The sequence below is a fragment of the Cyprinus carpio genome, chromosome A21 (assembly GCF_018340385.1).
Source record: "Cyprinus carpio isolate SPL01 chromosome A21, ASM1834038v1, whole genome shotgun sequence".
Lineage (NCBI taxonomy): Eukaryota > Metazoa > Chordata > Actinopteri > Cypriniformes > Cyprinidae > Cyprinus > Cyprinus carpio.
The window spans coordinates 10,967,059-10,982,544 of record NC_056592.1 but is presented as its reverse complement, the minus strand read 5'-3'; the positions used below and the strand labels follow the sequence as shown (position 1 = coordinate 10,982,544).

General features: G+C 43.4%; 1 protein-coding gene across 1 annotated transcript; it reads right to left on the bottom strand.

Annotated features, from left to right (window-relative positions):
* Nucleotides 1-9,691: 9,691 nt before the first annotated feature.
* LOC109048518 (putative gustatory receptor clone PTE03) lies at nt 9,692-11,827 on the bottom strand. Its single transcript, XM_019066177.2, has one exon. The coding sequence runs from the start codon at nt 10,848-10,850 to the stop codon at nt 9,900-9,902; it is 951 nt and encodes a 316-aa protein (XP_018921722.1). The 5' UTR covers nt 10,851-11,827; the 3' UTR covers nt 9,692-9,899.
* Nucleotides 11,828-15,486: the final 3,659 nt, after the last annotated feature.

Here is a 15,486-nt window from a genome sequence, read left to right as displayed (position 1 = left end):
GCCTCCTCTGTGTCCTACTCCTCCATGGAGGGGGCGCACGAGAGGCGACACTAGACCTCTGGTCCTGTCTACGGTCCTCAGACCAAGACGGACCAGGTCCTCCCGCCTGCCTGGGTTGGGGCCTGGATCTCAGCGGTATACAGGTCTCAAATGCTGGGTTGGGCTGAGCGCGCCTTCACCTCCCTAAACTTTCCAACCACCGCCTCAACGAAGGTGCCAAAAAGTTTAGCAGGCGAAACTGGTGAATCAAGGAGAAGGGATTTTTCTTTCTCCCCGATATCAACCAAGTTGAGCCACAGATGCCTCTCCGTGGCCACCATCGCCGCCATCGATCGGCCGATCGCGGCAGCAGTCTGTTTAGTGGCCCGGAGAGACAAATCTGTGGTCCGGCACGACTCAGCGACCGCCTCAGGGGACAGCCCTGCCCCCTGGTCGAGATCCTGCAGCAGGTCAGCTTGGTAGGCTTGGAGCACTGCCATGGTATGAAGGGCAGCACCAGCCTGACCTGCTGCCGTGTACGCTCTGCCATTCAAGCGAGCCGTGGTTTTTTAAGGGGCTTGGATGGCATTATAATTTTTTTCTGGAATCTCTTACGCCCAGATACGAGATAGTTCGCAAACGTCTCGTCAATGGGCGGCATCGACACATAGCCATACTCCCCGATCCCCTCAACATCAGCGAAATTTACCCCGCTGATGTCGATGAATACGGGCAGAGTACGGTTTCTTCCATGCCCTCTCGATCTCCAAGTGGAGATCAGGAAGGAATGGAAGGCTCTGCTGAGCTGGTGGTCCATGTTCAGGGAAAAACCAATCGTCCAAACGATCTCTCCCTGAGCGCGCCGCCATGGCAACTGAAGTTTGTCAGTGGCGCGCTCCATAACTTCCACCAACTCTGCGTACACGGGACAGGATGGCTGACGAGGTTGAGGATCTAAATCATCCTCCTCAGCCATCTCTTGCCCAGCCTGAAGAGCACTCGCTGCAATATCAGTAGGAGAATTGTCTCCGTCATCCACCTGCAGCTCACTCTCGTCAGCCGATGACGCGTCCGAGAGGTTAACGCCCCTCTCGAGACTGTCAGCGAGCTCCATCTGGGAGCCCCATGAAGCGCGTCGCCGCTCTGCCTCGGCACGAGCGGGACCCGATCCACGAGGACCAGACGCTGAAACTCCCTTCCCTCGAGAAGAGAGCTCGACGAGAGCGGAGCGTTCTCATAGGAAAATGCTCCAACTTGCACAGGACGCTCCCTCAAGAGCATCCTGTGTGTGCTCTTCACCCAAACAGTACACACACATCTCGTGAGTGTCACCCGGCGACAAATATCTTGGGCACGGGTAAGCACATTTCACAAAATTTTTAGGACTTGCCTTAGATGTGCGTTTCATTTTCGCTGTAAGCAGACGTTTAAATCAGACAAAACAGTCCCTGAAGACGAAAAGGATATTGTCATGGTTTCAAGGCGCCCTTTTTATATATCCAGGTCGCACGCTCATCACTCAAGCTGATGATTCATGGCTGTCGCCGGTCAGCTAATTGCTGTGAGTTGATATTTGATTTCAGACACCTGTCACACCTGAGGCGTTCCCCATAGCGTCGATGACGTATTGTCGAGGTTCCCTTCGAAAGGGAAACAAACATACATAACTTTACCTAACTTAACACCTTGATACTTCAAGAACCAACAAACTAGAACCAAACAGACTGGGTTTATAAACACAAAGGAAGTAATCAGAAGAACAGAAACAGGTGGGGAGTAATCAATTAACAAAACAAGAAAAGGAACATGACCAAATAAAGAAAACTCAAAAGAAACAGGAGAATAGAAATCCATGATTGTGACAGCTGTGAAATGCTGTTAAAAACATTTAGGATTATTAGGCCTAATGTTTTCTATTTTACTAAACAACAAACTCAAACAATCATAACAGTACTTCAGCCTACACAGACCTTGAGAACTACCCTAATAAAAACAACCTGCAGAGGTTAACTAATTACATTTCTGGAAACAAGCAGTCCTTGAATGTCAAGACACCATTATTATCTATAACTCCATCTGCAGTAACAGCATTCTAATTCTGCATTACAATCCTAAAACCCTGTAAATAACCATTTTTGTTCCGCAAACCATGCCCCACCACATATTTTTGACTGACTGAAGAATTGTCTCACATTAGGCTAATCATACTGTCCCACTTTTCAAAACCACATTTCCTAAAGTTGTACACTAGGAAATTTGATAAAAATATAAAATACATAGTTTATACTTACAAAGTTATATTATTTTTGATGGACAATCATTTCATAATTCACATTAGGCCAAAAAGTAGCAGGATTGTTTTGTTTAAAATTAATTATACTCCTTAATATCAAGTTTGTCTAAACTCTATGTCACTGACCTTTGGATGGTCTTCACACAAGGTGCTTCCTGTCTGATGATTTCTCCACACTCATATATGACTGGAAATTTGAGAGGTTATGTGATTTTGATCACATGACACCACAGCTTTGGTAAACCATAGTTTCACTGGCATTCATGTATTTATGGGGGACCTACAGTACAAACATTAGACCAGGGGTGGCCAACATCGTTCCTGGAGAGCCACAGTACTGCAGAGTTTTGTTCCAACCTTGATTAAAACCCGCCTGCCTGTAGCTTTCTAGTAATCTTTAGACCTTGATTAGCTTGTTCAGGTGATTGATTAGGCTTGGAGCTAAAAATATAAATGTGTGTGTGTGTGTGTGTGTGTGTGTGTGAGTGAGTGAGTGAGTCACTCACTCAAATCACTATGTAAGATGGTGGACAGACCATCACTGGTGCATTAACATGAAAGAGATACATATGGTTAGATGTATTGCATTTTCTCATGGCTTCACCCTAAATTTTACCTCAGTGGAACATGTAACGCTCATCTACAGTCGTCATATGTTTACTCCAGCAAAAATTATTTTCTTTTAATGACATAACTCGAAAACTCTGTTTGGTAACACATTCAAGACAAGGTTTAAAATACAATTAATATTCAGTCATATAATTTGACTGCACTGACACTTCTGAATGTAGATGCATCCCTGCATGATTCAGCCACAGAAAAACAGCTGTTTGTTTACATTTATTTACCTGGAGAAAGTTATAAAGTATGAAGTTAAGACAAAAAAATTCTAATTTTTACTGAACAGTTTTATTGGTAACTTCATTGAATCATTGACCGTTTGTTAAAACCAACAGACTGACAAAGACCAGAGGTGGGTAGAGTACCCAAAAATTTTACTCAAGTAAAAGTAAAAGTACTAGTCTGAATAGTTACTTGAGTAAGAGTAAAAAAGTATTGGATAAAAAAACTACTCAAGTAGTTAGTTCCCTTTCAGTCAGTCACGTTCAACATTACGTGGGATCTCGCTAGAGAGACGAATCGCCTTCAAGTGTTAACAAAACAAGCCAATGAATGTTGGCGTGTGAGATTTGCGAGATTTGCATCGCGCACCCCACCCCGCAACGCGGGTATATAAGGAGAGCGCGTGCAGTGGCACATTCAGCTTTTCACTTCGGAGCCGAGCCTTCAGCTTCTCAAGCAAGAGTGTCGTCAAGACGAGTTTGACGCGAGTGTTGGTGTTATGGCGCATCAGCAGGGGTTGCCAGTGCTGCTGCCTTTTTCTCAGCGTGCTGCAGCTTCCCATTCTGCAGTCACGCTGCAACTCCTCCTGGGCGCTTCAACACTTTGGTGTTTGCTTATTTAAAAGAGCATTTTCTAAAAGAGCTCCACGAGTGACGGGGTGTCTTTTTAAAGATGTCTTTCCACTCGTGCGTTCCTGGATGTAGTCGCTTCCTGGCTCCATCTGATGGTCACGATCGCTGCATCTCGTGCCTGGGCCTCGAGCACACTGAGGCAGCATTCGTGGATGAGTCATGTTCTCTATGTGGGAACATGAGCATTGCGATGTTGCGATTGAGGCTCCTCTTTGTCAAACAGGGAGGAGTCCCCCTCCCCATGCCCCGTTCTAGTTCCTCCTTCAAAAAGGAGGGCTACTTCGGTTCATGGCCAGGGCGATCTGAGGGTCACAGTGAGGGTTTCCCCGCCGAGCGAGTCTCCACAGGCCCCTCACTCCTCCAGCGCATCGTACCCTCTGGTGTACCGCGATGCAGATGCTGCGGCCATGGCGGGGCCCAGCACTTCTTCCAGCCCACCAGCAGAGGACCTGATGTCGATCACTGCATCGGGGGATGAGCTAGGCTCCGGAGATAAAGATTCGGCTGCGTTGCCTCCTTCTGGGAGAGCGGCGTTGCCCGAGTAAGATCCAGAGCTGACTGCTATGCTTTCGCGGGCTGCTGAGAGCGTCGGGCTGCCATGGAAGGCCCCTCCATCTCCCGAACGCTCAAGGCTGGACGATTGGTTCTTGGGGGTGCCGCACGCTGATCTTCGGCAGCCACCTCTGGTTCCATTCTTCCTGGAAGTGAATGAGGAGGTTACTAGGTCCTGGAGGGCACCCTTTTCTGCATGAAAAAGATCTAGTGCCTCCTCCGTCCTCACTACCCTTGACGGTGGGTGGCTAAGGGGTATGGGAGATCCCCCCAGTTGAGCGCGCTTTTGTGATGCAGCTTTGCCCGCAAAGCGCTGCCGCCTGGCAGGGTAATCCATGCCTCCTGTCCAGGGCTTGCAAGTTCTCGTCCGCACTGACAGCCAAGGCTTACGGAGCTGCTGGACAGACCGCCTCTGCCCTGCACACCATGGCCCTCCTGCAGGTCTACCAGGTCAAGGCATTAAAGCAGCTGCACGAGGGTAGTTCTGACCCAGGTGTCATGCAGGAGCTGCGCACTGCGACGGACCTTGCCCTACGGGCAACGAAAGTCACAGAGCGGTCACTCTTAGTAGCGCCATACTGGCCCAGTCGGACGTGGTTCCCAGAACTGATGCTCCTCGGGACAGCCCCTCCTTGATGAATTCCTCTGAGGAAGGATCTCCTTTCTCAGAGAGGGGGCACCCTCTGGCATCCGCGCCCAGACCTGTGGAATCTCCACGTTTGGTCTTTGGATGGGACGCGGCGGTTTTAGGTGGTTTACCTCCAGCGGTTGTAAACACCATCACTTCAGCTAGAGTGCCCTCTACGAGGCACGCCTATGTGCTGAAGTGGAACCTGTTCATCGATTGGTGTTCTTCCCACCGGGAAGACCCCCGTAGATGCCCGATCTCGGTTGTGCTTTCCTTTCTACAAGATGGGTTGGAGCGAAGGCTGTCTCCCTCCACTCTCAATGTGTATGTTGCCGCTATTGCCACACATCACGATGCAGTAGATGGCAAGTCCATTGGGAAACACGACCTGGTCATCAGGTTCCTTAGGGGGGGCAAGGAGGCTGAACCCTCCGCGCCCTCACCTGGTACCCTCTTGGGATCTCCCCTTGGCCCTGACGGTCTTGAAGCCTCTGCAGTCAGTAGAGCTAAAGTTTCTGTCGCTGAAGACAGTGCTCCTTACTGCATTGGCTTCGGTTAAGAGGGTCGGGGACCTGCAGGCATTTTCGGTCGACGATACGTGCCTTGAATTCGGGCCGGCCAACTCTCACATTGTCCTGAGACCTCAGCCTGGATACCGTGCACGTGGTTCAAAGTTACGACTTGGAGTTGTAGGGTTGTGGTGTTGAAATTGCTGGCGCTGGAGGAGGAGGAGGCAGACGTAGCTTTGGTTTTTCTCGTTCGCGCCTTGCACATTTACGTGGACCGCGCGCAGAGCTTCAGGACCTCAGACCAGCTCTTTGTTTGCTTCGGAGGACAGCAGAAGGGAAAGACTGTCTCCAAACAAAGACTTGCCCACTGGATAGTGGAGGCTATAGTCTTATTATATCAGGCCCATCGCTTACCGTGCCCCCTTGGAGTGAGAGCACACTCTACAAGAGCTGTGGCTTCCTCCTGGGCTTTGGCACGAGGTGCCTCGATAGCAGACATCTGTAGAGCTGCTGGCTGGGCGACACCTAACACGTTTGCGAGATTCTATAATCTCCGTGTACTCGCCTCAGATGGCCTGTAATGTTGGACCCGCTCAGTGTCAATCACGCTTGCTGCCGGATACATGTGCTTAAGTGCTTCTCAGTTCAGTTTCCCTCAGATGCCAGGTCCAGCACTCATGTGTATGCCCAAGGTCAGCCCTTGTGCTGGGCTAGGTGCCCGTGTGTAGTGATTCCCCCTTCGGGTGATCCCACATGTGTATTCTTCCATGGTACAGCTTCCCTTGCGGTAAGCCTGTGTCTTTCCCTGGCAGAGATTTCTCTGCCATCTCTGCTGCGTAGTGATCTCACCCCAGGCAAGCTGAGTCTACCGCAGGGATTTCCATATGTAGAACTGCCCTATGGCCAGTGTGTAATTTCCACATGTTACCTCCTATGCACAGGATGTGGTTCCACAGCGTTCCCCTACTTGGGTATGCTTTCCCAGTGTTATCCATTCCCACTGTACGGAACAGCAGTGGCTGGTTCCTCTGCCTAAGCCCTGTCCTATCTTCCACCCCAACTGGTGTGGGGGGACTTGCCGGCTTTCTCAGGGCACTGGAGGGGGTCAGCAATAGTGGCGCTTTCCATACGGATCCCCGGTTTCGTCAGTCACTGACGTAATGTTGAACATGACTGACTGAAAGGGAACGTCTAGGTTACGTATGTAACCCTCATTTCCTGAAGGAGGGAACGGAGATGGTACATTCCGTCGCCACAGTTGCTGTACCACCGCTGTACGGCCGAGGCACAGCGTCTCGGCTCCTCAGCAAAAAACTGAATGTGCGACTGCACGCGCTCTCCTTATATACCCGCGTTGCGGGGCGTGGTGCGCGATGCAAATCTCGCACGCCAACATTCATTGGCTTGTTTTGTTAACACTCAAAGGCAATTTGTCTCTCTAGCGAGATCCCCGATTTCGTCAGTCACTGGCGTAACGTCTCCGTTACATACATAACTCTGTTACATACATAACTGAGACATTACTAGTTACTTTGGGTCATAAACTGAATATCTATAGTCTATTTTTATTTGGATATATAGATAAAATGTATGTAATGTATATGTGTGTGTGTGTGTGTGTGTGTGTGTGTATATATATATTAGATATATTTGTGTGTGTGTGTGATAAGATAAAATGTATGTAATGTATATGTGTGTGTGTGTGTGTGTGACATAATCCTTCAGAAATCATTCCAATATGTTGATTTACTATCAGTGATGTTCTCTTTAGCTTTCTATTCATCAAAGAATCCTAAACGAAATGTCACATGTTCCAAAAAATGTTAAGCAGCAAAATTGTTTTCAGCACTGGTAATAAATCAATATATTACAATTATTTTTTAAAGGATCATAACTCTAAAAAACTGGAGTAACAGCTGATGAAAATTCTGATTTGCATCACTGAAATCAGGTGACACAAAGGAGCTACAACAGCATATTGGCAAATTATTATTAAGCATTATTTCTTTTTTTCATTTTTATTAGAAACATTTCCAGACGCATGAACTATATCATAAAATATCTCGATTCTCACCTTCATTGATTATGTTAGATAATATGCGATGGTCAAAGTAGCCTAATGTAATCTATTAACCATGCATAAAAACCTATCGGTTTACTTAAGTAACAGATATGGGTGTCATGCCATAACATATTTTTATATTTCATATCTTTATATTAAATGTGAATATAACATTGAAAGTTAATGTGATATAAAATATTGTAAGTTTTTCCACGTGATTTTAATATGCTTTTCTATATCAACATACACTAGACTGTTGCCTAGTGTTGACTATTGCATCACGTTTTTATTTTTATTTTTATTTTTATTTTTTACGGCATCCCTTACCAAAAAGTAGTATACTTCAAGTTTATTTTATTAAGTATACTTAAGTAAAGTTCAAGTATATTTTTAAGTATACAAATATCAGTGTTCTAGTAGTATACTTGTAAGTGTACTGTTTCAATACTCCTTGGGACTAAATTGGCCCACTTTCTAGTATATAAAAGTATACTTTTAAGTATAACAGTAACAAGTAGTTTGCCTCTATGTTTGTAGTTTCTACTGCAATTATACTAAAAGTGAACTTATAGGTATACTGATAGTTTACTAATTAAATACTTTGTACACTTTGAAGTATAGTCTCAGTAAACTACTAGTTTAGTAGTTTTATACCGCAAGTATACTCATAATTTTTCTTTAAGTGAACTTTACATCATACTTTAACTATACTACTATGTCCCTATTTAGGTTTTAATTTGTATTTTGTTATATGAATATCTGAACATACAAAACATCCAAATAAATTGTTTTTTTTTTGTTATTTTAATTTTTGTACTAATGCATCATGCATTCTTTTTTAAAAACACTTTAATGTGGGTTTCATAAAAAAATAAAGAAATAACATTTTGAACAAAAATCTGAAAAAAAGACTATGAATTGGATTCAGAATGATAATCAAAACGTAGATGGAGTCAATCAACACCCCAAAGCTTGACTGTAATTATTACCTCTTCATCGGTCTACATTTTATTCCATAAAGTTTTGATGCTGTTTCATGTCAGATGATTGTGTTACATGTGTTAGTATCTGTTGTTTCTTTTTTCATCTTCACTTGTGTTTTTTTGGAAATTCTGTACAGAAGATGTGTACTAGCGGCCTCTACCATATAAAAATTTAAACACGGATTCTAGGAGCACAAGTATAGCTCAAATATATTTAGACTTTTTGTAAGTATAAGTCAAGTATACTTAAATGTCATTTTAAGTATATTTCTGAGGAGTACATAAAGCCCATTTCTGAGAAGTACATAAAAAGTAAACTAAAAGCATACTTTCCTATTTTTAGTTTAAAAGAAGTATACTAATAGCACACTTGAATAATCTACTTTTTCGTAAGGGATATCAAAGAGGTAAAACAGCACAGACAAACTGCATTGTGAGAGAGTGTCATGAATAATTAAATAATACATTTTCATTAAATTTGGGGGAAACATAACCATGATAAGGGAAAAGTCACCCACAGTTTGTAGAAAATGATTACTGGCAAATTTGGCATAGACCTATATGATTACTGACTTACATGATGTAGAAATTACATTACAGAATATGAACTTAAATTTTGTCTGTACTTTCTGCCACTTTGCATACTTTTGCGTTCAGGCAGGGGTGCCACTGATTGGATAAGAACAAAACTTAAACTGAATTGAGCTGGATAAGGACATGTATTTGGCACAGTGTTCTAACCAGGAGAATTAAAAATGGAACTTCATGACAAAAAAGGTTACGGTGTGATTTTTACATCATACCAACCTATTTGACAGAAGCAGGACAATGAAAATAATGCATGCCACAGACCAGCAGAAGACATGAAAATTTGTCATAGTGTTAGTCTAAAGGGGGCCACATATCTACCATGTAACATCACTGTAAATTCAAAGAAAAAAAAAGCTGTACATAACAATATTCTACAGAGCACAGTTGGGAGAGTAGATCACATATAAATCTAATATTATATCAGAATGAATTTTAGGGTAAAATCCTGAGGCTCTCTAAACCCCATTTTCACACAGATGACCAAGAATAAAAAAAAAAAAAAAAAAAAAAAAATATATATAAAAATTATATATAAAATATATATAAAATAGAAGTTAAAAATTAGTAAAAAAAAATTCATTCAAATAAAATGTTAGTCATTTAGATGTATAGTGTTCCGACATAATAGTCATACAGCTTGAAGGATCGGATGAAATGCAACTGACAACACGCTGAGGCTGTGTGTTTATTAGATTCACAACATATTTTTATTTTTCCAGGTTGTACATCACACCATAAATATGTTTGTTAAAAATCACACTTTTTCTCACAGTTTGTCACAATTCATTGTTAAAGCAATACACATTTGTATCAGTTTTAGCACATAATTAAGTTTTGATTGTTTGTGAAACATTTACTCTTGATGCAACACATGAAGTGAAAACTCTTTTGCGCACTGCTCTAATATTTAACCCATAGATAAGAGGATTGAACACAGGTGGGACTATAACCAGTTCTAGAGCCAAAAAATTACGCAAACTCTCTGGAATGTCATTTGCACCATATCTGCTATACATAATATCAAAAAGATAAGCAACAGTGAAATTAATAAGTGAAAATATGTGTGGCAGACATGTTTGCCAAAATTTCTTTCTGTTTTCTAATGATGCTTTACATGCAGAGATCAGTTTAAAGTAGGACACTATGATAAAAACTATAAAGCTTAAAAATAGGACAGCCATGGCATATCCTAAGACATTGTTAACAAAATTTGACGCACAAGACAGTTTTACAATTGACCAGTTGTCACAATATAATTTGTCAATGTGATATTTACAAAAGGGCCTTAACTTTGATAACAGAACTGATGCAACTGACAAGGAGTTTGAAACAAGCAATGAGAGCAGAACTAATTTTACACAGGTGTTTTTAGATAATTTGGAATGATAGTCTAAAGGTTTGCATATGGCTACATATCTATCATAAGCCATCACTGTTAATATTGTGATCTCAGAAAGTAAAGAGCTGTAGATAACAAAGGTTTGCAAAGTACACATGTTAGAGGAGATCACATATGAATCTGATATTAAATCAAACAACATTTTAGGGTAGAATCCTGAGGCTCCATAAATCCCGTTTACACAAAGATGACCCAGGAATATGTACATTGGTTCATGAAGAGCTTTCTCCATGACAATGACCATAACAAGACGAATATTAATTGACAAGATGAGCACATATAATGCAAGAAAACAAATAAAATATACATGCCTATATGATTTAGTGTCTTTTGGCATCATAAGTGTCAGTATCACAGGATACGTCATGTTATCCATCATGGTATGGATAGTCCTTCAAATGACATGAAATGAACAAATATTTTGCAGCATTACCAAACATAAAACAATATTAGTCAAAGGTCAGTAAAACACATAACTAAAAAAAGACATTTCATGAAGCTTCAATTATCATTGTTGCATAAAGAAATAAAGCAACCACAGTCAGAAAAAAATGTAAACAAACATACAGTATCCACAGATGGTTGTGCTGCAGCGGAAAGTAGTGAGGACTTGCTTGGTTTTATATTTACCGATTTGTCATTAGGGAAATATATAAGAGATATTCTAAAATTTCTTGGGATTAATTATGCACTCATGGGCAACACTTTGCAAAAACCTAAAATTCAAGTCAATTTACTAACGTCTCGGTTACGTATGTTAACCCTTGTTCCCTAAAGGAATGAAATGGAGACGTCATGATGGATGACGGACAAATTGGGATCTCGCTTAGAGAGACCAATCTACTTTGAGTGTAAACTAAACGAGCCAATGCACATTGGCATGCAATTATTGCATCCAGCTGCCGCTGATCACAGCATGAGTATAAGTAGGCAGCAGGTGCAGCGCATATTCAAGTTTTCACTGAGGAGCTGAGCCAGTAACCCGGCCGCTCACCGGTGGTACAGAAACTATGACGACGGGATGTGACGTCTCCGTTCCCTCCTTCAGGGAACAAGGGTTACCATATGTTGCTGCCACATCTGGCTGCCCGAAGGGACGGAGGAGCTTGACAGGGTCTATGATATGGACTCTCTGGAGCGGTTTTAGCAAGCCGACCCCAAGCCGGGGCCTCTCAGTGCTTCTACACATTTGAGGTGAGAACACAGGAGGATACCGGCTCCACATGAAGGCTATAGAATATAGCCAACGTGTTGGAGGTCGCCCAGCCCGCAGCTCTACAAATATCTGCCAGTGAGGCATCACGAGCCAGCGCCCAAGAGGATGCAACACTTCTAGTTGAGTGAGCTTGCAACCTGAATGGGCAGGGCACACCCTGTGCCTGATAAGCCAGGGTGATGGCTTCCACAATCCAGTGGGCCATCCTCTGCTTAGAGACGGCATTCCCCTTCTGCCGGCCTCCATAACAGACAAAGAGCTGGTCTGAGGTCCTGAAGCTTTGTTTCCAGTCTACGTAGCATCTTAATGCTCGGACGGGACAGAAAAGCTCAGGCTTGGTCTGCCTCCTCCGGGGGCAACGCTTGTAGGCTCACTACCTGATACCTGAAGGGAGTAGTGGGAACCTTGGGCACATAGCAGGGCTGGGGCCTCAGGGTTACCTGGGAGTCAGCCGGTCCAAACTCTAGGCACAATTCGTCGACCAAAAATGCATGTAGGTCTGCTCCCCTCATGATGGATGCCAGTGTAAGCAGGAGCAAAGTTTTCATTGACAGAAACTTTAGCTCGACTGTCTGCAAAGGCTCAAATGGGCTGTGCTGTAGTGCTCTGAGCACTAGATTCTGGTCCCAAGAAGGTAAAGAGGGGGGCTGTGGAGGATTTAGCCTTCTGTCACGAGGAGTATAAGCTCCAGGAACTAGGTCTGGGTGGGCCAATAGGGCGCCACTAACAGGACCTGCTCCTCGTCCTCCTTGACCCTGCACAGTGTCTGTGCTAGAAGGCTCACTGGGGGAAACGCATTCTCGCGCAGGCCCCGTGGCCAGCTGTGTGCCAATCTGTCCGTGCAGAGTGTTCCCTCGGTCAGGGAGTAAAACAACTGGCAGTGAAAAGTTTCTGGAGAGGCAAACAGGTCTATCTGAGCACCCGAAATGACAACCAAATCAGCTGGACCATCTGGGGATGGAGTCTCCTTTCCCCTGGGAGCACAGCTTGTGACAGCTCATCGGCTGCCTGGTTGTGCAGACCAGGAATGTGAAAGGCACGAAGCGACCTCAGATGCTTCTGACTGCAGAGGAGGAGGTGGCAGGCGCGTTGCGGAGTGTGAGTGGAGGGTGGGTTGCCTTGTCGGTTGATGTACGCAATGGTCACAGTGTTGTCTGTACAGACTAGTACGTGCCTTTGAGACGGATCAAGGCAAGGTGCACTGCCAGCAACTCGAGGCAATTGATATGCCAGTGCAGTTGGGGGCCCGTCCAAACCCCTGACACTGCAAGCTCGTCGAATGTGGCCCCCCAGCCGGTGGTTGAGGGATCTGTGTGAACCAAAACATGCCTTGAGACCTGTTCTAGGGGCACTTCTGCCCGAAGAAATGCAAGGTCTGACCATGAGGTAAAGCCTTGGCAGCAGGCTGGTGTGACTTGGACCCGGTGAGTGCCGCGTTGCCACGCCCACCTCGGGGCTTGGCCATGGAGCAAGTGCTAAATTGATCTTATATGGAGCAGCCCCAGCAGCGTGACTGCTGCTGTAGCTGCCATATGCCCCAGGAGCCTCTGAAACCATTTCAATGGGACTGCCATCCTGCTCTAGAACATATTCAGGCAGTTCAACACCAACTGAGCATGTCCTTGCATGAGGCATGTTCAACCGAGGAAAGAGATCCTCTCCAAGGAGAGTTTGCTCTTTTCCCAGGTGACCTGAAGGCCCAACTGGTTGAGGTTAGAGAGCACCAAGTCCCTGTGTTCACACAACTGATCCTAAGACTGAGCTGGTATGCCTTCACAAAACTAAAAAATCAGCTGCAGTCAGACAGTGTGTTAGTCCATTTTTACCCAGTGAAAGAGCTGACAGTGTCTTGTGATCAGAATCAGAGTAGGGTGGTGTTTTATTGTGTAGTATTTTTACACACACAAGGAATTTGTCTTGGTGTCAGGAGCTTCCAGTACAGAAAGTACAAACATAGTGCAGACATACATACAATTTAAGGTAATAAAAACAAGAATAATAAGAACAGATGATAAATTCTAGATAAAAATATGGTAATAAAATATAGAGAGAAAGAAAATGTTAAAAGACAGAATTGTGAATGTGCATATGTGCTATTTACAGATGAAAGTTTTGAAGGTAATAATTATGATGTGATGTACTGTAGTGGGTTGGGTTTTGTTTTGTTGGGATATTGCCTGGGGGAACTGTTCTTGTGTCTGGCTGTTTTGGTGCTCAGTGTTCTGTAGCGCCGGCCAGAGGGCAACGGTTCAAAGAGGAAGTGTGTTGGGTATGAGGGGTCCAGAATGATTTTACCAGCCCTTTCCACACTCTGGAAGTGTAAATATCTTGGCGGTTGGGCAGGGGGCACCAATAATCCTCTCAGCAGTCCTGACTGTCCGTTGTGGTCTTATGTTTGTCTGATTTGGTAGCTGAGCCAAACCAGACAGTTATAGATGAACTCAAGACAGACTCAATGACGGCCGAATAGAACTGTTTGAGCAGCTCCCATGGCAGGAAGAATTTCCTCAGCTGGCGAAGGAAATCCAGCCTCTTCTGGGCCTTTTTTACAACAGAGTCAATGTGAATGTCCTTTTTCAGTTTTTCAGCTGCAGACTACAGCTGAATTTCTCTGCAGACTACTACAGGCCTGGCACCAGCAGAGATGTTACTGGGATGGGAAATGAAATCTCACCTGGATATGTTGCATCCTGATGTTGGGGAGAAAGTGATAGTCCAGCAAGAGAAGCAGATAGCTTGGCATGACAGGTGTTTTGTGAATATTTTTTTTTTTTTTTTGTTTGTTTTTATTTTTTTTGATGTTTTGTTTTCATTTTTTTTGTTTGTTTGTGTTCGTTTTTTTAATCTTAAATTTCAGTAAAGAGTCATGCCATGTGACCATTAATAAGGAAGTGAGCAAGCTGAGTAAACATAAATGGGATATGTAGAAGACGGGTCTGTATAAAATCCAAAAGAAAGTAGGATTTTAAAAAAATGAGACTGGAAGTGACTTAAAAAGAAGAGAAGAAGTAATAATAGCAAGATTAAGATTAGGACATTCATCTTTAAATGGAAACTTGAATTTTATATTTAAACATCCTTCTGGATTATGTAGATTTTGTGGTGAAATTTAAACAGTGGAGCATATTTTATTACAGTGTAGAGCACATAGTAAAGAGAAACAGATGCTGGAAACAAAGTTACAATCAGAAGGTGCGAATAATATGACATTAGAACTAATATTAGGTAATAGTAAATTCAGAAGAATGATAATAAGTTATCTAATAGACAAATAGACAAGGGAATCTTCATAAGAATATAAAGATTAATTGTATTTAAGAAAAAGTTTATATATATGTTTATATATATAGTTTATATATATATACTCCACATTCCAGTTCAGTTGGTGGCGGTAATGCACCCAAAGTTGGCTTGCCCACCACCAATAAACGCTAGAAGAAGAAGAAGAAGAAGAAGCATGTCTAGTGTATCTGAAGCTATACTGTGATTTTGCATACATCTTGCGTCTGTTTTAGCATCGTGGGTATGTATTGACTGTTTTTAACAATATCTACGATTGCATATCATTATTTAGGGATAGTGTTACATTTTATGGAGCTGATTGTTAGAAGCCTACTATTCTCTATCTACCTCAATATAGTTATTGGACATTTTGTTGTGTGGTGAGACTGTCAGATGGGCGGGTTGTCCGTCATCATCTGAGGAGCCGTCTAGCTGCAGAGCAGTGAGGTTGTATTGATCAAGCTGGAGGGTCAGAAAACAAGGAGGCTCCTGAGTCTGAAGAAATGTGGATTCCTCA